The sequence below is a fragment of the Clarias gariepinus genome, chromosome 23 (assembly GCF_024256425.1).
Source record: "Clarias gariepinus isolate MV-2021 ecotype Netherlands chromosome 23, CGAR_prim_01v2, whole genome shotgun sequence".
In the NCBI taxonomy this organism is placed as follows: domain Eukaryota; kingdom Metazoa; phylum Chordata; class Actinopteri; order Siluriformes; family Clariidae; genus Clarias; species Clarias gariepinus.
In genome coordinates this window covers 16239169-16265493 of record NC_071122.1, presented here as the reverse complement: position 1 = coordinate 16265493, position 26325 = coordinate 16239169, and the positions used below count along the sequence as shown (strand labels likewise).

At 35.7% G+C, this 26325-nt stretch overlaps 2 protein-coding genes across 4 annotated transcripts in view; both read right to left on the bottom strand.

The window, feature by feature from the left end:
• The window catches only part of kdm5ba (lysine (K)-specific demethylase 5Ba), a 29813-nt gene extending 14264 nt beyond the window's left edge, over positions 1-15549 (bottom strand). Inside the window, exons 1-14 of one of the 3 annotated variants that reach the window (XM_053483765.1) lie at positions 15399-15549; positions 14580-14679; positions 14298-14496; positions 12225-12302; positions 10124-10246; positions 9860-10030; positions 6631-6771; positions 6386-6473; positions 6206-6282; positions 5869-6027; positions 3891-4010; positions 3632-3790; positions 1553-1734; positions 1070-1232 (exon numbers count right to left, since the gene is read on the bottom strand). In XM_053483765.1, the coding sequence (XP_053339740.1) occupies positions 1070-1232; positions 1553-1734; positions 3632-3790; positions 3891-4010; positions 5869-6027; positions 6206-6282; positions 6386-6473; positions 6631-6771; positions 9860-10030; positions 10124-10246; positions 12225-12302; positions 14298-14450 (1614 nt within the window). In that variant the 5' untranslated portion in view covers positions 14451-14496; positions 14580-14679; positions 15399-15549. Of the gene's footprint in view, positions 1-1069; positions 1233-1552; positions 1735-3631; positions 3791-3890; positions 4011-5868; positions 6028-6205; positions 6283-6385; positions 6474-6630; positions 6772-9859; positions 10031-10123; positions 10247-12224; positions 12303-14297; positions 14497-14579; positions 15140-15398 lie in introns of those variants that run through there. The other 2 variants (XM_053483766.1, XM_053483767.1) reach the window with 2 other exon arrangements.
• Positions 15550-16650: 1101 nt separating this feature from the next.
• rabif (RAB interacting factor) lies at positions 16651-17908 on the bottom strand. The gene is made up of 3 exons (XM_053484422.1): positions 17738-17908; positions 17333-17512; positions 16651-17192 (listed from the first exon to the last, which is right to left on the bottom strand). The coding sequence occupies exons 2-3, from the start codon at positions 17483-17485 to the stop codon at positions 16947-16949; spliced, it is 399 nt and encodes a 132-aa protein (XP_053340397.1). The 5' UTR covers positions 17486-17512; positions 17738-17908; the 3' UTR covers positions 16651-16946.
• Positions 17909-26325: the final 8417 nt, after the last annotated feature.

The window sequence follows — 26325 nt, the reverse complement described above, 5'->3', positions numbered from 1 at the left end:
CAGGAGGTTTTATACTTTCTTATTTTAAAGTTTGGTGTGTTTACTACAAACATTTTGTTTTGGGAGAAAGCTATTAAATTTTTAATATTCATTTCAATAGAATTTTTAGTTTGGTGTCAGGTCCTCAACAGCTCTTGATAAGGGTTTGAACAATCTTCTTAAATTTTTAGAGCAGTCAGGAGACTCATCTCTACAGTTTGATACAAGTTTTGTGTCAGTTCAAAATTGAGTAAAAAATGGTAGAATATAAAAGGAGATTTCTTTTTGCCACAATCTAGACACCCATACATTTTACAATGGGGCATGTTCCAGGGCAGTTTTTAATTATAATCAATTATTTAAAAAAATAAAATAAAATTATGAGAAAAACTCTTTAGAAAAAGGGAATTTGGGGAAAACATAGGTATTGTGGGTGTCTTTGTAAAAATGCTTAGGTAAGAGGGAGAATTGTGCCAGTTTTGGGGAAAATCAGTCTGTGTCCACTATAGTCTCTTATAAATTAGAATGGGTAATTTAAGCAAATTTGGGGTGATTTTTGAAAATAATTTGTAAATTATTTGTGATCGACATGCTGTTTTCTACACATTCCAGTGTAGTAGAGATTTTTAAGCAATTTTTTTTCACATTTTCAAATTAGACCCAAAATTATGTGAGGAAAGGTGTTTATTTTGTTTTAGGTCAAACCAAATTTTGATACAGTACAAGTTTTGTTGAGGCGTGTGCAAGCTGGAGGTTGATCTGTCCAAAGCAATGCTATGGGTATTGTGGTTAAAAACTACTGGGTCTTTAATCAAGTCCTTTATAAAAAATAAAAATAAATGAAATTTAAAAATACCCCCCCCCCCCCACACACACACGCACCTCACACAGAGAAAAGATGCAACCTGTCAAAAAAATTTGGGAGCGATTAAATAATGCTACGAAGAAATAATCCCAATAATTACAGTAAAGAGACCTATGTTATGCATTTGTATGTGGGTGTGCATGTACATGTATGTCAAGAGGGCACATTTAAATTCTCCTTACATTACTATTTTAACATGCTTGTAAATTTCATTTGTGTACTTACAGGGACTCCATGCTCCATTAGAACATTGGGGTTCATGATTGTGACCAACTGATGGAGCAAATCTGGCTGGGACTCAAAGAGCTCAGGGGTAAGTTTTTTCATCACGTCTTCCAACTGCTCTGCTGCAAAACCAGGAGCACCATACCATGTCTTTGGCTCTCCCCTACCACACAGAGGCAAACATTGATAAATTAAACCCAAAGTTTCAGAGGAAATTATGGCAGTTCTAACAGCAAAATTAGGAGGGTACATGAGTCCAGCACAGTATGCCCGCTCAACACCTGATTTACATGTAAATCACCAGGTGAATACCATGAATAACAGAAGACAAATCACTGAAAATATACTAATGTCCTCTGCTTTACTAAGTAATTGTATTATTCCCTGTGAACAAGATAGTAGATAAATTAAGCCCACAGCTTCATTAACCCTATTACCCAAAACCTCATTATTGCCTTTGGAGTGTAAAAAAAAAAGTCATACCAATGCAAATAGTTTACAGAATAGCTCCAGTGATCCTCAATATGCCAACAGAAAGAGGAGAAGCACATGCCCACATAGAGCCAGGGCAGCTTCATCCCACATATGTCAGCTGTGATGTGAGTCAGCACTGATGCATCCAACACTGGCATGTTGTTTAAGTTCCATCCACAGCTGAAGTAATGCTGCAGGCACAGAAGGAAGTGAAAGTGTTACATATATTTATCCATTTGTATTACATTAGAGGAATTTTAATTACGTTTTAGTAATGACACAGAAAATATGACAATCCTATAATTTTATTAAATGATAGGAGAGTCAGACCGCTGTGAAAAGTCCAGCACATCCTTAAGATGATTCTTAATAAGATCACAGTCTTGACTCTGCGGTGGCAAATAAATGTATGAAAATTATGTTTTATGCTCCCTCAACCACTTTTTTTTTTTTTTACATTAATATGCTAAAACATATTAATCACTGTTGTAATTTTCCAATGAAGGACTCTTAACAACTGGCTTAGTTAAATCTGGGTAGTGACTTTTTTTTGGCTGGGAAGTGTATTTTTAATATCTACTGCATCTCATTGTTAGGACAATATACCTTTTGATTTAACTTGCTTTATTTATGTGGCTCAATTTAAGGTAGTTCCATTATCCTTATTTGTTTTTATTTAAGATGAGTGTTCATCCTTGGGTGTCTTGATAAAAAATATTATAATATTTTATTCTTATTCTTATCTTGTCTCTGTTAATTTAGCTAAGGGTTCCTCAAAACACCTCCAGCTCGTTATGGTTTCTTTTTGTTTAGTCTACACATCTTGAATGCACCTGTCCCCTAACGTTCATTCAACCACAGTACATCTTGCCCACACTTGATCTCTAACGTTTTTCTGACCACAACAGAGTTCCTGTTATGCACACTGCCCAACAAAAATAAACAAAAGGTTGCTATTTCAGAATGGTCAAATTACTGGGCTGCAATAAACAAAGAAAACCACTAATGGGATTTGAAATTAGTGGAACTGGGTTAAGAACCCTTTACTGCTTTATCAAAACTTCTTGGTAGACAGCTGCACTGACATTGGACCTGAGAAAACACAGTGGACTACCACCAGCAAATGACATGTCTCCCAAACCACCAATGACTATGCAAACACTGAACCTCAAGCAACGTTGATTCTGTGCCTCTTCTCTTTTCCTACAGACACTGGGACCCTGATTGCAAAATGAAATATAAAATTTACTTTCAGCTGAAAAGAGGACTTTGGTCCACTGTGCAACAGTCCCTTTCTTTTTGTCCTGAGCCCTGGTTAGATGCCTCTGACGTGTCAAGCAATTCTTTTTAACCAGAGACCACAAGGAATGTGACAGTTGTAGCCCATGTTCTGAAAATGTCTATGCGTGGTGGCTCTTGAAGCACTGACTCCAGCTGCAGTCCACTCCTTGTGAATCTCCACCAAACTCTTTTATGGGCTTCATTTCACAATCCTCTCAAAGCTGCGCTGTTGCTTGTGAACCCTTTTCTACCACATTTTTTCCTTCCATTCAACTTTCCATTAATGTGCTTGCATATAGCAATCTTTGAAAAGCTAGTCTACTAATCCAGACTGAGAGACTACTGAAATGCTCAGGAAACCTTTGCAGGTGTTTTGGGTACTTAGCTGATTAGAGTGACACACAATTCACAATTATTGAACGTTTTCACGATATTCTAATTTTCTGAGATACTGAATTTTGAGTTTCCCTTTTTGAATTGTATGTACACTTGAGTGTAATAAACAAATAAATAAATTGCCATCATGTAGGTCTATAAATGTTATTATATCACTATGTAATAGAACTACAAATATTTACATTTAGGCATTTGGCAGACGCTCTTATCCAGAGCGACTTACATTTTTATCTCATTATACATCTAAGCAGTTGAGGGTTAAGGGCCTTGCTCAAGGGCCAACAGTGGCAACTTGGTGGTTGTGGGGTTTGAACCTGGGATCTTCCGAACCGTAGTCCAATGCCTTAACCACTGAGCTACCCCTGGCCCCTGAATATTGTACTGTATAAGACTGAAAGCATAACAACATACCTCCTCATCGGGGGCAACTTTAAAAGGACCATTTCTAACAGGGAATCCACTGCCAAAGGCCTTTGAAGCAATGTCTGCCCCATACTCTACTGTGACATCTTCCTCAATAGTGCCAAGTAAACGCCAAAATTCCTTTTCAACCAACTCAGTAGGGACCATCTACAGAGAAAACAAAACTCACGTTCTTGACCGTTTTATATTAAAAAATATAATAATATTCAATGCAATTATATATAAAATAATAATACATAAACCATACATGCACAGGCATGTTGAAATAGTCTGACTTGAAGGCGTCTGCCATATCTCCGAAGGAGCGGAGGGTATAGTTTCTGGATGCCTGTTCAAAGCCAAATGCAACTTGAAGCTTGCCACACTCCTGTGAAAAAGAGAACAGGAAGTACATATAAATAAATACGAAAAGTCTGCAAAAAAACAAACAAAATAGTGACAGCACGTAGACAGTTAAAGCTGAACACTCGAAGATGAATGAATGTACGCCACTATGAGATAAAACACAAGTCGGTAAAGCAAACATATCCGCAGCAGACCGAGGTAAAGAGTAATACCTGAACAGAAAGCCCAGTGTTATGTGCTAAAATGGCCCCCCAGGCATGGATTCCCCACCCAACGACATCTTCACTATAAGCCAATATATAGAAAATAACATTTTATTATCTATATGAATAAGTAAGAGACCGGTTTTGTCTGTACATTAGTCTTTAGAGACCGGTTTTGTCTGTACATTAGTTCTTTCAATGATATCTTTCCGTTTTATACAGTCTCATAAAATTCTCATAAAACAGTCTAAATAAATTCTTTGTGTACGTCTATATGTATGTCTAGACAGATTTTGTTACAGCATTACGCAAAAAATTATGATTTTTTTTATTTGCAAAACTTCCTCCCTGAATATCTCCCTAAAGTTTAAACTGCACCAAAAGTCAAATTAAAATGTTAAGTACAAGTGATGTTATGAATAGTTATGTGGCGAACTTAAAAATCTCATTTAATAGATACTAAATTATTAAAGCTACTATTAACGCTACTAATAAACTAATTGCTCAATGTAAAAAAACAAAAAACAAAAGACCTGCATTAACAGATTTTAGAAAATCTAAACTGAGTATTTTTCCTGGAACTAGTTAATATTTTAATTGCTGAAATGGAAGAACTAAAGTGGTATAAGCGAATTTTATTGTACTGGAGTCATTTGAAGAAAAACCTAATCTTTATCAGATCTACTTTTTTAATTTCTCATCTGTAATTTATTCTTAACAGGGAACAGGTGTGTGAACATGTGTATTTGGTGGACATTTAAAAGAAATACTACCTAGTGTAAACAAGATGCAAGATACTCAACCTACAGTAACAAACTTTCTTCGTATTAATAAGGTATGCAAAGAGTTATGCTGTAAAAAAAGACAGGCAGACATGTACAGTATGTGGGCTTCAACCTGAAATGATATCACTGATTACATTAAAGCAGATCAGCCTATAACCTTTTAACTATTTCTAAAAGCTATTTTCCCCCATCAACAACGGGAAACTACTTCCACTAGTACAAAAAAAAATAAACATTTAGCACAGATTGGGAAAAAAAAAAACAAAACACTAAGCATAGTTCTTTTAAGATCCCACCAGAGCAGGTCAATGGGGTTGAGATATGAAGTATGAATTGGCCATTCCTACTGTGGTCCGTTTGTTCAAGGTTGCAACCTCATGCTGTCTTTTTTGGAGGGTCCAAGCCACATTTCTTTGAAAGCTATACTTATTCAATCTACATTTGTTTGTGCAATCATGAATAAAAAACATTTAATATTTATGCTACAGAGGCATGCAGCATATATCCTGTACATCCAAATAATTAAATGCAAACAACCTTACTGCAGAATGGTAAGGTTGACTTGGAATGATTTAGACCCACACCTGAGTGATCGAGAATAACAAACTGCCAGAAGTTCGCCTTTTATAGAGGTAGCCACACTATCATGATTAACTAAATAGAAGTAGGAAGAGTTTGCTTTTTGGGGGAAACGTGACTACATATTAAAATCTCTTGTCCCCAGTGTGTATGAAGTATGATGTACTGAAGTTATCAAGAAAAACAACTGATATTTAGGCCATGATTAATTTCCCCATAACAGTAAGCTAGTTTGATGGGATTTACGTACATGAAAATCCTTGTTTTAAAATATACTGTAGCTGCAGTAAATTGCTGTGGAATCTTTAACTACCTGCGCCAGGCACTCAGGACATCTCCAGTCCCCTTTAGGGACATCATGAAGTGGTGGGATAAGACAGTATGTGTGGTAGCTGTCATCACAGCCATCACACAGCAACAGCTTGTCCTCATCATCACCTCCCCCACACCCCAAACACATGTACTGTTCCACCTTTAAAAAGAAGACACAAAACAAGAAACATCTGAAAACTGGTTAGAAATATTCACTTTTCCATAACTAAAATATGGTCAAAGCAATTTAACAAATGAGTAAATAAATGGAAGAATGATTAAATAAATAAATCATTAAAACCAGTCAGCTAATCAGCCATTCTGTTGGTGTTCCTCACCTTTGATTTTTCTCCACCAGACACTGATTCAACTTGTTCCACAGGCTCCTGTTTTACCTGAACTGGAAAGCTTTTCACTAAAATAAATCATTCAGATCATCCATATTAACCATTCCTATTTAACAATTTTATAATGATACTGACTGTAACTGTTTGAAAAAAAACCTTTAAGTAAATCACCCGTTTCTGGTTGTGTCACACAAGAGCCCATTCTCCTTCTCAGGTTGGGTCTGTTTTCAGACTCCAACTTACTTTTGAAACAGCGACCCTAAAAAAATAAAAATAAAAAAAAACACACACACAAAAAAAAAAACAAGGCAAATAGTAAGCCAGCAGAGCAAACAAACAATGCTGTGATACTATGTTGCATTGTTTTTAGCTTTTATCTTTAAAAGGGGTTTTACCAAAAGTGATTAAAATTTTACCTTTGAAGAGATTTTAGACCGCTTGGCTCTGCGAGCAATGGTGGAAGTTTCTGCAGGCTGTACAGACTGTCGCTGGGGTAAGTCATGAGATTTATATACCTTATCTTTGGTATCATTTGCAAGAGTGGGTTTCTGTGAGTTCTGGTAAAGAAACACACATTAAAAAGGCTTATTAAAAGAGAAGTGTTACACTTTAAGCCTTTTTGTTTTAATTTGGATGAATACGACTAATACCTCACAGAAAAAAAAAATCCAGTACTCAAAATATTAAAAGATTTTATTTCAAGTTACACACATGGGGAGGACTTCTGACTTGACAGTTCTCCACAGGTAACTCATAGTTTCCCTAGGTATCTGAATTAGAGGACAATTTAAACTTCTGCCCCATTGATGAAAAGGTGGGGATGGAGCAGTCCACCAAAAGTCCACAATAACCACTTTAGTTTTCGTGACATTATTCCTTGCACCAAACCATCAGTTAATTTACGTCCAACCTGTATGCTGACTCATTGTTTTGAGTGACAAGTCCTACCACTACCATGCCATCTGCATGTTTTACTATGCTGCTTGTATAACGGGATTTGCAGTCGTATATCAGAACCATAAACAGAAGTGGGAGGATTTGAGATCCAGAGTTGAGGATGTTAGTAGATATGAGACCCATGGATTGTGACAGACTTGGACCTGTTTCTTAACAAGTCCAAGATCTAGTAACAGAATGCTGTGCTAAGTCCAAGCAGTAATAGTTTGTTCGTTTCAAAGATAATATTGAAGGAGTAGAGAGGTCCTTTCTGGTCCTTTCCTTTCCTTGTATTGATGGTCTTTATCTCCTTCATTTCCAGTGAGTGCCACTGAGAAGTAGTCATTCAGACATGACTCTGTGGAGCTCTTTTGGACTAGAATAATATAAGAGGCCTGAAGGCATATTTGTTACAGACACCAGAAAATGATGGAGAGTTCCATTTAACTTTATTATAATTTGTGATTAATACATCTCCACATACTCTGGGGGTCATCAATGGAGAAATGACTCTGTATTCAGAAACCGGAGTTGTAAGTTGCCCTTTCTGTTGTATGTTGTATGTGCCAGTCCACTGCAGAGCAATGCTCTTAGCTTTAGGAGTTGGTTCACCAGCAGGTTGTTATTAATATCCACAAGTACAGCTGGACTGTACTTTTATGACTTTATTACACTTGCATCCCTACCTGCCACACAATAATCCACAGACACACCCCACATGGTTTAACACCCTGAGCTAGAGAAGCCGCTGCACCACTTTGTTGCCACTTTTGAATTGTGTGTTAAAGTTTTCAGATGGAAATACATTTTGCATTTCATTTGAAAATCAAGGTCCCAGAGTCAGGTGGAAGTGGAGAGGCATAGAATCCAAATAGTTTGAAGTTTCCACAGTTGGTGATGATCTGGGTCACCGTGTCATCTGTTGGTGTTGGTCCACTGTGGTTTATCAAGCCCAAAATGTAACACACCAGACAATCTTAGAGCACTTCATGCTTCTGTCTGCTGACAAATGTTATGGAGATACCAAATTTCCTTACCACTACCACTAACTGGTTTGATTGACTGGTCAGCCAATTTGCCTGACCTGAGTCCCATAGAGAATCCATCCCAGAACAGGAACCAACAAAAATCCAGAACACAACCCAACAAAACAGATAAGCTAAAGGCTGCTCTTTCAGCAACCTGGTCTTTAATAATGCCTTAGCAATCCCATAGGCTGATCCCCTTCATGCCATGTCCCATTGATGCAATTTAAGTAAATTTAGTAATTTGTGCTAAAGGAGCTCCAAGTGACTGCATAAAGGCACATAAAACTGGACATTTCTGTATTATAAGTAATTTTTAATTGATCTTTAGAAATATTCTATTATTTTAAGATACTGGATTTTTTTTTCATAAGCTGTAAGCCGTAATCGTTGAAATTAAAGCAAAAGGCATGGAATATTTCACTTTATGTGTAATGAAATCATAATATTAAGGTTTCATTGTTTGAAATAAACATTAATAAACATTTTTCCATGATATTTTAAGTTATTTAGATGCACATTGTGTGCATGTATGTGTATGTGGTGTACTATTCAAGGGTATTTGACAGGTGGGGGAACAGGATGGGTTGTAAAGTTAAACTGCTTTCAAAAACAGAAATGTTAATAGTTTGTTTTATCAATTAACAAAATAGAAGTGCAATGAACAAGAGAAATCCAAATTAAAGCAGCATTTGGAGTGATCCCCTATGTCCATAAAACAGCATTAATTCTTCTAGGTATATTTACACACAGATTCGAAGAAACCTGGCAGATGGCAAGTTCTTCAAATATCTTGGAGAACTAACCACAGCTCTTCTGTGGATGTATGCTGCCTCCAATCCTTCTGTCTTTTCATGTAATCCCAGACAGATTTGAGGTAAATTTTTCTTGTTTTGGTCACTTTAAACTTCATAAATTTTACAAAAACGAACAATTAAAATACATATTTTTGAAAGAATTCTTACTTTCTAGCATTTCTTTATACCTGCCTAATACTTTTGCACAGTACACTTACACACACACAAACAAACAAACAAAGAGTCAAAAATTTGTCTTTCATAATTTTTAATTTTTTCTAAATTGTAAACAATGCTAAAGGCATCCCAAATATGCAATAACCTCCAACAGCTGATGAGATGTGTCTGCTACTTATGCTCTGTAAAGCCATCCTAAAGGCTCTAATTGGTAATTCTTTGAGAAAAAAAGTTTTGGTTTTGCCTACTAGTATGGTCTTTATGAAAGCCAGTTTCATTATGGTGCTTCATGGGTTTTGCAGCTTAAATTTAATAGCTTGTAGATCCACCTTTAGCATCAATAACTCAAAGTAATTGTTTCCTGTATGATTAATAGTCTATCACATCTTTGGACTGATACTCTAAAGACTCTAAAGTTTCTTAAAGAGGATCATTACTTATAATGAAAAATGGATTTAGCACTATGAGCCTAAGAGAGTAAACAGCAGAGTATGGAATGGAAGCATCATCAATCGCATTTCAAAATAACAACTGCCTTTTTTGTTGTTACTTAATTATGCTGTTCCAAAATCTCCAGTATAAACATTGAATTACAATATGTGGTCAAACTATTGACCTCTATCTGCCTGAAGTTATTTACTGGTGCTGGTGCCATGGTCATGCGTATGTACCAAAGGACAAAAAAAACAAAGAGAGCATAAATGCCTCACCACAAGATTGGCTCCTGTCTTGAATAGGTAGAAAGGGTAGAGAATCCTCTCATAGTGTCCACGTAAGTGAGATCCAATTGCCTTGCCAGGAGCAAAGCCCATCTTTTGAGCAATCTGGGTCCATTTTCGCTCCCTGCAGACCATGTCAAAGCCGCCTTCCTCCATAACCAACTGCAGAGAACACAGAGACAAGCAGTTTAGGGCAATAGTTTTAGATGCCAAGGTGATATAAAACGGGGATTCAAGCCATGTTTAATCCCATACTTTGTAGAGCAGGTGCAGGTCCAGAGATTTACGTTCCACATGAGGTATTTTCAATGCGCAGCCCTGCAGCTCCCAAAACTTGGCTATCTGGTCCAGAAAGTTGAGTCTGACTCTGGTTTGAGCCTGAGATATATGAAAAAAGAAAACAAATATTAGTAGCTACCACTTAAAATTTAATCCAATACTTTCCACTGGTGCCACCGTCTAATACATCGTATTCTTTGCTCCCTGCTATAGATAGACTGGTAGATGGTAGCCATTAAAAGTGCTAGTTATTTCCTCAGGAGGGTTTTTTCAAACGTGCGCACGCACACAATTACAAAGTAAAAACAAGTGTTTAGAGTGTTTTATGTTATTAAAACAGAGACTTAAATATTCCATTTACAGTACATAAGTATTTAGGCCCTTTGATATGACACTTGCAATTGTGGTTTGGTGCTTTCGGTGGTACTTAAGATGCTTTTTGGCTGGGGTCCACCTGTGCCTAAAGGACTTCATTCAACATCATTAAAAAAATGCAACACACCTGTCTATATAAGGTATCACAGCAGATTATGCAGTTAATACACAAATCTACGCTTGGATACAATAAACTTTCTGAAGCATTGAAAGCCTCAATCATTCTTAAAATGGAAGAGATGTGGACCAACCAAGTGTTGTGTGCTTCTAAGTAAGATGTAATGCACCCATCAGCTTACTGCCAGAATATACTGAATAAAGATTTTTCCATCAATTGCTTTTTCTTCCATGATGACAATGCCATGATTCATCAGGCTCAAATTGTGAAAGAGTCGTTCATGAAGATCACAAGACATCATTTTCACACATGGATTGGCCACCACAGGTCCAAACCTTAACCCCATTAAGAATCTTTGGAATGCGTTGGAAAAGGTGTTACATAGTGTTTCGACTCTCTTAACAATAATACAAGAGCTTGGAGAGAAATTAATGCAACTCTGGATAGAATTAAACATTGTGCATATGTGTATCAAAGTTATTCCAGGACCATAACCAAAGTCAAAGACAATCCAATGAATATTAGTGTGCGCGACCTTTTTTTTGGCAAGGAAATTTGTGAGGCGTGTGTTTTTCTTGATTTTTATTGTTTTCAACATTGTATATTTAACACTGAACACACTGAAATGATGACAAAACAAATACAGAATTGTGTAGTCAACAAATCAATGTTAAATAATTTAGAAAATGTTTTATATTTATACAAGTATAAATTTGGAGAAAGCTTCGCACACTCTTGGTATTCTCTCACTTAGCCTCATTAGGTAGTCAACTGAAATAGTTTTCCAACAATATTAAAGGAGTTCCCAAAGGTGTTGATAACTTATTGGCTGTTTTTCTATCATTCTGTAATTCAACTAATCTCAAACCATCTCAACTGAATTCAGATCGGTTGATTGTGGAGCCCAGGTCATCTGATAAAGCACCCAATCACTCTTTTTTCTAGGCAAATAGCTCTTTACAAAACATAGTTTGTTTGGGGTCATTGTCCAAATGATGATCCCACTAAGTGCAAACTAGATGGGATGGCATGTCACTGCAAAATGCTGGTTAAGTGTGTCCTTGGTTTAGTCTAACCAACAGTCACCAACAGTGTCAACAGCAAAGTATCATCACACCTCCTCCTCCATGCTTCACAGCGGGAACCACACATGCAGGAACTGTTTGTTCACCCTCTCTGTGTCTTACAAAGACATGCAGTTAGAACCAAAATATTAGATTTGGGCTCATCAGATTTTTATATGTTTTCCAATGATCTAATGACGACCCTGGACAAGGCACAAATGGGAACTGAAAACCATTCCAGATGACCGTGCACAAGGCTGTCTTTAAAGCTAAATGTACCTACTTTGAGCAATCTAAAATATAAAACATGTTCTTGGTTGTTTAACCTATTTTTCAATGATTCCATACATGTTTCGTAGTTGAGAAGTCTTAATTAATCGTAATTGGGAGTGTTAATATACAATGTTGAAAATAATAAAAATAAATACCACTGAAGGCAAAGTTGTGTCCAAACATTTGACTGGTAGTACACACACGCAAGCACACATCCTTACATGCAGGAGACTGACACAGTACTTACCTCCAATTCATTAAGTCTCTGTATGCGTGGGGTAAAATGCAGTCGGTCCACATCACAGGCAAATGGTGGTTGCCACCCCTAGAAAATTATACCAGACCAAGCTGAGACTAATTATGTGCCATTTGCAACCGACAACACTTTTGAAATAAAAAATTTACTGTATATCGAATATTTTATCATTTATTCTAGCCACATGCAATAAGGGTATATATTAACATGCAGTGCATTTGGTGTACATTAAGGGTCGAAATTTTAAACACCTTCTAATTACATAGTCTTTGCTGATTTTCATTTCTTTCTATACTGTAAAGCAATACTGAAGGCATCCAAAATATGTAATCTCCTTTAAACAGTTGATATTAAGATACTTTGTAGTTAAAATCTTAACTTCTAATGCTCTGTAAAGCCCTCGGTCAATTCAGTTAATTGGTTATTTTTGAAACTGGTAAATGCAAACTAACTTCTCCTCTGCAGCAGATGTAAGTTTTAGTCTTGCTTTCCTGGGAAAGTCTTTATAAATGCTTGATGGATTTTGCAAATGCACTTGACAATCGTGTTCTGCAAGAACTATTCCAGCACAGGTGACCTTTGTGTCTTAAAATAACAACTGACTGTTGTGTTCTTTGTTAATTACCTAAAGTCATATGTAATATTTCTTAATAAAAAAAAATACAGCATTGTTCTAGAACGTAAAAGAATTATACATTTCATAATATTGATTTATTAGGCATTTTAAGATTATCTAAAAAGCTTTACACTTAATCACACTTTCACCGCAAATGATAAACAACACTGTAAGTAAATGCATTAACGAACATATCACTCTGTGGTGCGTAACTGGGAAGTGCTGGGCCATGAAATGCAAACTTCACATTTTCACCTACACACACATTTCAGTTTCAGCTACTGGTAACAAAATCATGAAAAAAACTTTTCAACGTATTACGCTAATAGTCAGGCCTAAATTAGTCCCTCATCTGCTCCACTACACTGCTGAAAGAATGTTCTTATTTTGCACCATAAAACAATACAAATGTAGAAATCATGTGCTTTGAACTAAAGTGACCTTAAAGTCAATGGCAGTTCAACAAGAAACATGGTTAAAAAAAAAAAAAAAAAAAAAAACAATAAGTAATGGTTAGGAATTCATAAGATTAGCCATGAAGCAAAAACTAATTGAAACTGATGATTGTAGTAAATTATTGTAAGATAGAGCTGTTTTAATAATTTAGCATAATGCTAAGAAAAAAAATATTCAAATGTAATTGTGTCTAAATACAATTTGCTAGTCAATTTAAACTATTAAAACCCAAGCAGTACAGATAAGTGCCGGCAACACAGTATAGGCTTCAGACTTCAAACCGTGCATTTTGGTGTTCGGACATGTCAGGTAGAACAAAAGTCATCATTACTTTTATAAATGGTAAATTTTACCACTACCAGAATATGGGAATGATGTCACAAAACTCTCAAAATAAGCATATTATTTACAGGTTGTTTTTATGGTTGCTTTTTCGAAAGAAAAAACAACAACGAAAAACAACCATAAAAACATGAGATCATGTGTATCTGCATACATGATTTTTTGCTCAGTCATGTTTGTTTAGTTGGGTAAAATGACCTAAATTTACTTCAGCATATTGCCTATTTTGTGCTGAAAGGAAATGTCACTTTATACTACACAATCCTAAGCCATTACATATTTTTATTTTAAAAACAACCAAACAAATACTGGCTAAAATGCTCTGAGCTTTAAGGGGCACTACAGTCTTGATTTCTCTTGTTCCTGTTTGTTGGATGCCCTACACAAGCAATGGTGTAGCTAGATAACAACAGTAGGCTACCACCACGTCTACCCAGGGAGGACTGATTCCTTCGCAATATACGAGATGTTTTTGTTGCTGGTTGGACAACTGGTTCGCCACAGATAACTCTTACACCAGACCCGCAATCCGCCATATTGAAAACCTGCCTTTAAGAAGTGTTTCGGACTTAACTGTATGGAACAAACAGTGATAAAAAACGCAACACAACCATGGTTCCGTTTTATATGCAGCAGCCTTAAAAACTTACCTGCGGTGGTCGGATTTTACAAATGCCAGACTTTTCTGCAATGTGGCGTATTTTGTTGATAAACCCAAACGGGTCGGCAAATTCTTCCCAGCTAGGCTCAAACACTGGACATTCCGGCGGTGGAATAAACTCGTTAGGTCGAGGTTGGGTCATTCTGGGCAACTACATCCAAGCGATGACATGTAGGAACTGTAATACACTGTTTAATATAAAGGTGTGTAAGGTATTATCTTGTGTTTAATAAAGAATAATTACATAAAGTCTGATAATTAGCATCCTCACCTACTTTGGACTGTACACAGCAAGGGTTGACGTTTGGGCATCGTATGAAAAGTAGCGTCCCCTCCTCTTCACTACTTGTCGCTCTACGCGGTTCATTAAACTGTTAAAGAGGTATATTTACATTTAACACGTACGCTAACAAGTAATACATTTTATTACCGCCGAGTTCTACAAAGTATGTAATATTAACACCGTTTAATACACTTCACGGGCATTAAAAAATTGAACAGCGTCGGTCTTCGTTATATTCCAGCATAGAAGTCAAAATGTCAACATCACGCGTATGTAGTTAATAATAATGGCAAAAACAGTGACGCGTAAACATACAGTTTAAAATTTCGAGAAAGCGTTTTAGCTTTTACGTTGGCGTCAAACTTTCTCCTCTTACATATTATTTAGTCTTAACTTGATATATTTAGTCTTACATAAAATTACTTAATATATACAAAGTAAAACATGCAGTAAACGGATTTATTAAACAACACGTATATTCGAAATTATTTAAACAAAAGGCAACTGCGCGGATTGATGTACAACAGCTGAGAAGTGTACCGGAACTACTTCTTTAAATAGACTCTCTGAAGTTTACCTACTGCATATGACGTTTAACGTCAAGTCGAAAGCGATATGATTTAGTTAACACCAAAATATTACCCACAACTTACAAATGTCCACCGCAATTATATGAGATAGAGAGATTTATTTTATCTCGCGAATGTAGGCCTGGCCCGAATACGGCTAGGATTTGCAACATGCGATTTTTCAAACGAGATAACTACTCGAAGTAGAAAAATGACCGGTGTATGTATGACAGCTTACCGCGGTATCTCATTCAGCTTTAAACATGCTTAAATGTCTTTTATAGCGATGAAACAGCCATCAACGCTTCTTTTCCATTCGCACCGCATCTGTTTGCACGTAGCGCACGTCAACGCGGAAGCAGTGCCGCCTAACTGCACACATCACTCACCCTGTGTACGGAACAAAAACTCTAATTAAACAGGACTTTGTAATGTGTAATCAATTACGTGATTTTAAAGACATGCATGTAAAATGTTTTATATGTTTATGTGTTACGGTCAAGACAGCATTAATGCTGATTTTTTAATTTGGTATACATAAATACAGAAAATGTGTGCCAAAGAAGCTACTTTTAAACTTTATGCAACATGCAAGTGACCAACCTTGCTTCCCTACAAATTTTAAGTTGCTAACTTCAGCCGTTTTGGAGAGATTTTTTTCAGCGATATACTGTTTCGCTTCCCCCGGCCAAAAAAATAAATCAATTAAAATAATTCATATCTCTTTGAGTATAGATACGAAAAATGGTGTAAACTTCTAGAAGCATATGATGTGTAAAAATGTTGCTTAAATTAAATAATTCTGTGCAAAATTAAGGATTTATTTTTCCAAAAAAAATCTGTAGTTTCTGTAACCATGTCAAATTCATGTGCCAATATCTAAACAATTTAGCATTTTAGAAAATTGTAAATAATAATAATAATAATAATAATAAATTCAGGTTTATGCCTTTTCATGTAAAATCTAAATCTGCCAAGTTTCATCCGAATGACAATTAAGATCATTTAAAGATTTTAATTTAAAAACAGCTACAGACACTGCATAAAAGGGCATGAAATCATATTTAGTAAATGTGTTTCTTTTTATCTGATAACGATATAAATGTGTATGAAAATTTACAAAAAGCAAAGCATGGATTTGGAGATAAGAAGCATTAAGTATTATGAAAAATGGTTTCATATGATCATCTCTGAAATTTCACTGTCACCTAGGTGAGACACACCCATATACACATACAAATATACCCATACACACACACACAGTATTTACATACACACACACACACACACACTGTATATACATATATACACACACACATACATGCATCCATATTTACATAAAAAGTGAATTTTCAGATAGGATCATATAACACAATTTTAAGGCTATCTAGCTATCTGGTCCTTTAAGAATACTTTGCAAACACTGTTGTTGTTATTTAAAAAAAAACAAAAAAACAATCTACAACACAAAGTGATCATATAATACTTAAAACCGCTAGAAAGGCTGTGTTCATTTGACTTTAATAACAAGACTGTTCAAAATACTTTTCTGACTGGTGTACATTTGCAATTAGGAAAACAAATCCTTAGTGATAGAAATCAAGCATATGTAAAAGAAATGTGAACTGACAGAACGTGAAAATGCAAAACATAACCTTTACAATGCCAAACACTACTCCCAGTGGACTGATCAAGGATGTATGTTTAAAGCTACATAAAAAAAAATAGATGGATATGAAGAAGCAGGTTGTGCAGCACGATCTTGTACAAAACAATCGTAAACACTTTACACATGTTTAACTCGATCCAGTGCAATGTAGAAACATTTCTTGTCATCAAGGTTGTGCCATCCAATGGGTCCAATCTCACAATCAGCACAGATAAGATATTTTATTTTGCCTACATCTTTGCTGAAGCCAACATTCTCAAAGGTGTACATATCATCCACCAACCAGTGAGCTGTTAAAGTATCTCCATTTAAAGTTCCTTGAGACTGGTTATTGGTCTTCTTTTGCATCGAGGGTAGAAAGAGCTGGTCATCATGGGAATGGGTATTAAGCAAAAAGAAAGTACACAGTACAAGTATTAGGTTAGTTGCACTCAAAATTGAAAGGCACAACTATGAAAACATAAAAAAAAACTTTATTATTAAAACATATATTGTCATCCTACCTGTTTTTCTGCAAATACAGCCATGCCTGGGCAGAGTACTTTTGATCCACAACGCTGGCACACCACTGCTTTAATATTTTTTCCATCTTCTGAAACAAGGTTGGATGGGTCACTACATCCCTCAGTGCCAAAGCTCTGATTATCATTCTCCATTTTTTAGAAAAAACTTCAAGAAATAACCTACAAGAAAAGAAACATTTATCTAATACATGTCACAATATAACCGACAGTGTGGTAATGTCACTAATCAGTAAAATTATCTCAACTTAGCAAAATTCTTCTGACTAATGGATGGAGCATGGATAGCATTGTCTGCTAATGCAAACAATGTCTTCTTTAATACCATAAAAATGTGTAAGTATTTGCAAAAATAAAAATACCTGTTATGTTTATTCACATACGTACCGTACTCAAGAATGAAATATTGTAAATTCCTAAAACCCGGATGTAAACTTCATTTTTTTTTTCCTCGCTAAAACAATTGCTCGCCCGTGACAGTCCGTCAGCAAATCATTCCGTCTGGAAAGCAAAACACAAACGATAGGGTCCTACTGCTTCTCCTAATAGTAGTTGCAAATCTACCGTGATGGCGCAATACCGCCGCTAACTGTTGTGGAGTTTGGAGCAGCAAGAAAAATAATTCTTCTTCTTTGGTTTTATTGTAGGTTGGCAATCTGCTTTTAGTTTACCGCCACCTACTGGACTGGAGTATAGAGCATTATATTAGAAAAAATATATAATAGATACAGCATGATGCTGTATGAGGTAGATGTACAGCATGCCTATCTCCTTTCATATTCCATGAAAACAATAAGTATCTTTGAGATGCTTTCCGTATTAAGTTCTTTATTGTGATTTCAGTGTTTTCTTTTTTTTAGTGCTGCCTTTAGATTTTTCCGTATCCATCTGTATTTATTGCAGTCTATTAAAATGTGTTTGATCGTTGCCTGGAGTGAGCACACAGCCCAGATGTGTTCTATGAAGTGTATGATATTGAGTCCTGCATGTCCTATTCTCAGCATGGTTATGCTTACTTCCTCCATTCGGTTCCTGCCTCGCTTTATACTATTTCCCACCTGGTTTTGTATCATATACAGATGTCTTACTGTAGTCCCACTGTCCCAGTATTCTTGCCACACCTTGTTCATGTGTTCTTTGATTGTCGGTTTTGACTTCTGCTTTGCTTAATAGCTCAATTTCTGTGTCTACCCTTTGCAATTTCACCGCTTGCTTGGCTAATTTGTCAACCATTTCGTTCACCCTAATACCTATATGGGCAGGAACCCAGAGCAGGCAAACGTCTGAACCATTGTTATGCAGTCTGTTATTTTAGTTTTTGCTGTAGACATGTAGTCAAGGGCTGATCTCATCCGCGCCCAATAAATATTTAGCAACGCTGCTCTACTTTAATACCTATATAATACCTATATCAACCTTTCCTTTAATGCCTAATGTGCATGTGAGGTTGCTATGACCAATCATCGTGAGGAAGAATTTACGTGCATCGGCAAGAGGAAGAATGTGACTCTGATGACGAACAGTTGTATTGTGGAGAGTGAATTGCTCCAGCAGAGGATATTTCAGCAAGTTGTTTACTTATAAGTAAATAAGAGTAAGTATTATATCATTCATTCATGATAATGAAAAAATAATTCTCAGCTTTCACCTATGCAAAACATTGCCTTTTATTGTCTCTTACATGGTTTGTACAGATTGTTGTACAGTTGTACAGTTACAGATGTTTGTGAATATCAGCCGTTCATAATGTATTGACCATTGATCACATGATCTTATCATAAGATTAATTACGCCTCCTCGCATGTGCCGCTTCTAAACAAGACGGTCATCACAAAAAGTGTCTTAGAAAATGTAAATAATATATTGTTATTTTTGAATAAGCAAACAAAATGATTTTCACATTATATTGAAAAAAAAACTATTAAATTAAGTTATTAAAGACTCTTACTTTGAAACTTTGTACACGTGTAACAGTTGTAACAATAAACAAAAACATACAGTATATACATACAGTATATATATATATATATATATATATATATATATATATATATATGTGTGTGTGTGTGTGTGTGTGTTAAAAATTATGCTAATATAATTATTGTACATAATTCAAAATAATCCAGGACATCCCCAAATTTCCTCGTCTTCAGTTCTGACATAAAGGGTACAGTCCAGGGCATTAAGGCCAGGTATGAAGGCTTTTGATTCTTGAACTGTACATGAATTGGTAAATAGTAGCTTCATGGCATCAAGGGATTACATTAAGGGAAAAGGGAGGCGTCCTATCAAGGAATGAGCACCAGAATGTGGTTTATTGACACGACATGTATTAACAATGTTACCAAAGCAAATTAAAATAAACAAGAAATACACAGATATTATCAGTAACTTTCCTAGTGTGTAATACCTTTTTTTAAAAAAAAAAGAAATTCCAACATTAAACACTTACACCCATCCCACTAACACCCCACCCACTGCCAAACACCTCCACCCCTTTTTCAGTCTTTTCATTGGTTTCTATAAAGTTCACAGTTCTGTTCATAGCCTCATACGCCAGGGTCTTGTTTAAAGTCTATAGTCTTATTTATCGGTTTAAAGAAATGGCTGCACTAGGACACCTTTAAATTTATTTTTAGACATTGTGCAATACAAACTTGATGTGTAGGTTTAATGTACAGTATGTGACCATAACACACACACACACACACACACACACACACACACTTATGCACATACAGACATACACATACAGACATACATATACACATATTCACACACATACTCACTTATACACTCACATATACAAGTTGACTGGCTCTTCTCGTCCTAAGCATTTCATTGTACTGTTGGCTCTGTGTTGACATGCATATGACAAATAAACGAAACTTGAACTTGATTTTACTTTGTCCAGAAAGTAGTTTATTAACGGCTCATTTCTTTCTCCTTTTATCTGCCATAGAAACCGGTTTATCTGTTCCTTCAGGTCTAGAAGTGTTTGGACTCTGTTCCTTCATCCTCCTGCATTACAACACTCAGTGATTCACTGTGGTTTTGTTTGCTTTGTTAATGGTTCTGTAATGAGTAACTTCACTTCACCTGCGGTGTTCTGTACAGCATCAGTTGTCACTGGTTGGGAGTTTTCCTGTCACTGTTGTAAATCCTGAGTGCAGACTTTGCTTGAGGGTTAGTGTTATTGCTACCACCCGCAAAGCCATCTGGGTTTTATACGCTTGGTATTTTCAGTGTTAGAGATGTTCATGTCAGCGCCGGATGCAGAGTTTGTTCTAGTTGTGCTTTTGTTTTTGCAACTGACTTCTTTCAGTTCTGACTTTGTCATGTTTTTATTTCCAGAGTAATTTACACAAGACCACCAGTGTTCTCCAGATGTTCTCACACCTGACCTGCTCTCTAATCATTAACAGCAGCTCTTCCACCTGTACTCTGTTCTCCAGCACACATCTGACACCATGTCGGAGAGACGTGTAGAAATGTAAAGCGAGTGCTTTTAATTAAATAATAATTTTCCTTGGGGTATTTTTACTTTTACTCAAGCTATATAAAAAAAAATGTTGGGAATTGGTTTTAGTCCAGGTTTAACACATAATGTATAGCAGGAATGTTTAGCTACAGTAGTGGAGGGCCGGAGAAAAAATGCAACACAGTCTGGTGATTCTAATTTAATTACTAGGTTCAGTGTGCTAATTTTATGTTGATTAGGTTTTTAAAACCAATTTTCTAAGAGTTTGTACATTTTTGTATAGCTCAAGGAACAGACACAGTCTTAATATGGTGGAATCTGACCAATGACTTGGTCGTTTTAGCCAGCTTGTCCTCTCCCTGGCCCGCTCTCTAGATTCTCACTATTTAACTAGGCCTGTTTTGAAACTACGCTGTTATGCCAAAATAGCAGCACCTTCCTGAGTGGGATGGACATTGTCTCACCCAAACAGACTAGCTTTGCCCTCAAAATAACTCCAAACATGGTTGCACGGTTGCCAAAGCATATTAAAGGATTGGACATCGTCTTCGCTAATTTCAACACCTCTATAAAGTTACACCTAGTAACCTCTGACTGACAATGATGTATCAGTATCCCCTACATTAAAACCTACCTAAGAAAACCTAACCTTTGCCTAAGACCCTACGATTACTCATGTCTGACGCCCTGACTCCTGGGGTACACCTGATTAAGCCAGGCGGTTAAGGCCAAGGTTTACTGTAGCTAATGTCACTTCCCTCATAATAGAGTCTTTTTCTATAACCGGATCTCTTTCAGGTTTCTCAGCAGACGCTGAACTGAGGAGAAGAACCTGTTGGACAAGTGGTGTTCCCATGGCCAAACCTTAATTTTGGCTGCATGATGATGATGTGGCCTAATTGTCACCCATCTGCCCCACTGTGATGGCCAACTCTCGGCCAAGTCTGGGTGTGCTAAAGGCTGATAAAGCTAAACTTAATAAAGGCTGAACTTTTATAAATAAACTATTGAAGGCTGCCTTAATAAACTTTGATGTGTTCATGAAAAAACTTCTAAAATGAAATGAACAGAGACTTAGGCCGAGTCCAGAAAATAAAAGGTAACATATAAAAGTAGTTTGACGACCAGATAAAATGCATTTGTATATCACTGAGGAAATGTCTGAATATTTATGGCAACGATAAAAGACTGCTGAAGAAAAGGCTTTTTTTTTCTATTACTCTTTTACAGAAACAAATAATAAGGATACAAATATGGTTTACGCTAATTTTTTTATTTATTGCATGTCTGGTATTTCTAAGATTTCTGAAAGCATATTAATTTATGCAGCAATGATTAAGGCGATGTAAACAGCTACTGTTTACCGATTAAATTGTAGACAAACGATTAAATTTAACGATTAAATTCTAGACAAATAAAATAATACAGCAATTTAATTATGGTATAGTGATTAGCACTGTCGCCTTGCACCTCCAGGGTCCGGGTTCGATTCCAGGCCAGGCTCGATTCCTGTCTCTGTGTGCATGGAGTTTGCATGTTCTCCCTGTGCTTGGTGGATTTCCTTGCTTGGGAGATTAGGTTAATTAGTTTCCTCAAATTGCTCATAGTGTGTGTATGTGTGTGCCCTATGATGGGAAATCACATTAATGTAATATAAATTAGTTTTGATTGATTTTAAAGAAGATCACACTGGTTAAGTTTAATATACCTACATTTATGTTCATGCCTCACTCCTGAGACAAAGTGATTTATGTGGAAAAATGTGGCCTACGTAAATAACATTCATTTAATTAATAATTTTTTGGAGTGCATAATGTCAGAATCCTATTATACTTATATTCCAATTAATACATTGTATAGTTACCTATATTCCAATTTATATATTTGCCTAAATGAGCTATGTGCTATAGTTTATAAAAAGTTGCCCAAAAAAGCTTGTAAAAGGACTACATTGTTTAAAACTCTTACAATCTTTTTGTTAGTGTGATCTGATATTTTAGTTTGGCTTTGTTGACTTTCACATGCTTCCCCATCTCTTTGTTTTCTTAAGTTGTTCCTCATTTCTTAGATGCCAATACTTCCTATGGTTTTCTTGCTGGATATCGAAAAAAAACTTCCCCCTCTTTGTTTCCCTGTATTTCTATACAACATGCAAATGGCTCATGCTATTTTATGTGGTAGTAGACGTACAGTATGTGATATGTCTGTACTTTGTATTTACTCAGGGCATTTGGCTCAGTACTTATATACCTCCCTGATCAGTGACTAACTATAGAATCTTCTTACACTCTATTGTCCCTCTCCTGATTGTCAGGAGTTTCGAAGTGCAGCGTACAGATCTAGTAGGTCATTTATTAAATTTTAACTAACACAATTGTTTGTTTTTCATTTTTTTATTTTAAAGGGCATGTTTATCTCATGTGTTACAAAACTGTGGTTTATTTGCAAAAGTAGTGCAAGGAGTAATAAAAAGCTCGAAAGTCATTTTTGACTGTAGACAATAAATTAATATGTAAAGGAGAGTATATGTACTGTGGTAGCAGTAAAAAGCTATGAATAAACCATCTGCAAATTAACCATAACTTACTGCCAATCCTTTCTCATTTTAATGTAAAAGAACATAGATGCATGTGACTATTAAGGAAAGGACTTCTCAGAAACCATAAAGATGGCTTTGGAGTGCATTTATACAAACAATTTTGCTGTAGTGGTCCCCCCTCCCCCCACCCCCTATCACACCAAGCCATGTTCTAGCTATGTCAGAAAATCAGATCTGTGTCACATATGGTAAAAAACAACAACAACAACAACAAAATAATAAACAATAAGGTCACTTCAGGCTGGTAATGTGCCATATGTTTTAACTGATATTAAACGCACCCCAAATTATAGAATTACTTAGAATACTGTATATGCAGCTATACTATTTTAGCGTTTTCGTGTTAGCATGGGTGGATTTTTGTACACAATGGGTTTTGGTTTTATACGTACCACCTCATCTGTAATTTTTCCTCATGTGCCTTGTTCTAAAAATGCATCCATTTCCACAAATTTTAAGTTGGGTATACCCATTGAGTTTCATAAATTGTACCATACAAGAATTGGACTAGATGCAGTAACATGAAAAACGGGTTTTCATAGATGCATTTGGCCAGCTTGAGGTAACATATAATGTTACAAGGATTTGTTTCATTGCAGTCATCCCACGGGAAGAGAAAATATACTAATTTGACATAATGAAAACGGCCTAATATAAAAAAAATCAATGTAAAAAAAATCTCAAAATTCAACAGATGGCACTGTAATTTTTTAATACGTGCTTATGTGTGTGTAATTGAAATCTACTTAATAAATGCGGTCTCACACATTCATTCGGCACCTTCACGATAACACGTAAAAATGGTTAGTTCATTCCAAAATTCAACAGATGGCGTTGTACATAGTCTACAATTAAACTTCACGCGAACAAAGTTACAGGCACATCTAGTTAAAAATAAAGACTGAAATATCCAATTTACCCAAGAATACAGACACATAACTTACAGTACAGTATTTGGTCGAAGCTCCTTTGGCAGCAATGACAGCCTTGAGTCATCTTGGGAATGATGCTACTAAGCATCAGTGACACATCTTCCTTTTAGAGGTTCCTTCCATTCTTCTTGGTGGAATCGTTTAAGCGCAACCAACTAGTATATATACAGTCATGTTCAGGTTTTTTAATGGTTATTGTGCAAAAACATGATAAAAACCATGAGATACAACTTTAGACAAACAACAACATAGAACGTTTAATTGTTGCCAAAAATATGGGCAATACTAAGCACCCCATGTTTCAATATCTTGTAGATCCACCTTTAGCAGCAATAACTTAAAAATTTCCTAATTTTAGGAAAACATTATCCTAATTAAGGTCCATTCTTCTTAATTAGATTGCTCAAGTTGATTAAGGTTTTGGGCATTTGCTTATGTGCGCAGGTCTCTTAAGTTCCCGCCACAGCATTTCAATTGGGATAAGGTCTGTACTTTGACAAGGCCGTTGTTAAAACTTGTTCTTTCATTTTTCATTTGGCTGAAAAACAATCCTAAATCATCACTCCTTCATTGCCATGTTTGACAGTGAGGTGTTTCTACTGAAATGCTGTTTGGGTTTCCCCTAACATGGCACTGGGCATTAAGACCAAACAATTTCACTTTGGTCTCATCTGCAGTTTTATGAATCACAAATCACAAAAGACAACCCTTCCAAACAAACCAGACTTGTTCAAGTCTTCTTTTAATTGTGCTGTCATGGACTTTTACATTTAACATGCTAAGTAAGGTCTGTAGAGGCTGAGATGTAACCCTAACATTTTTTAAGTATTTCACTGAGGATTGTATGGTCTGACCTTGGGCTGAATCTGTCCTGCTGAGACATCCACTCCTGGGAACAGTTGGTCTTTAAAGCTTTCCACTTGTAAATAATCTTTTTTTTTTTTACTGAACATTGAACACCAAATAGTTTGAAAACCATTGCTTATGTCTTTTTCTCTTAAAGGGTGTACTTAATATTGGCTGCATGTTTTTTTCTTTTTAGTTATAATTTCTATTAAATAAATAATAGCATGGTAAAAAAAAAATTATATGTTCATATTTGTCTGAGGTTGTATTTGCCCAATACTAAGACCCAGTATAATCAGATGGATTTTATATAATTTTTATACAAAAACACATAGAATAAAAAAAGGGGGTCTTAATATTGGCTGCATGTTTTTTTCTTTTTAGTTATAATTTCTATTAAATAAATAATAGCATGGTAAAAAAAAAATTATATGTTCATATTTGTCTGAGGTTGTATTTGCCCAATACTAAGACCCAGTATAATCAGATGGATTTTATTTAATTTTTATACAAAAACACATAGAATAAAAAAAAGGGGGTCTTAATATTTGAACTGTATAAGAATAATACATAGTAATAATACAGTAATGTAAGTAGTTATTTTTTTCTACAAAATACTGGTTTTAAAATTAAACATAATGTTGCAATAATAAATAAATAAACAATTAATTAATTAATTAATAAATAGAATCACAGCTGAAAAGGATGAAGTTAGAGACAGTAGTGGAGGGCGGTTGTGCATGTTCATTTGTCCAAGTTTTTGGTAGGGCTTATGTCCAAAAACTGGGATGATCATTGCGGGACATTAATTAATTAACTTGGAAGTATTTTTGACTCTGCATCTTGTTGAAAGCTCTATCGTTGGGAAATCCGTAACCTTCATGCAGAATCAATTAGATTTTGGGTTGAAATATCCTAATACAAATCAGAATTTACAATTCCAATTATTTTTACAGGAGCCCCCAAAACACCTACCCCCATGAGTTTACCAAGCATTACTTTAGTGTGCATGACCAAAAAGTTTTAATTCGGTCTTATACGAGCATAATACATCATACTAAATGTTTTAACACTTTTACTTAGCACAGTATATTTTACTAGTTAATTTCATTACACA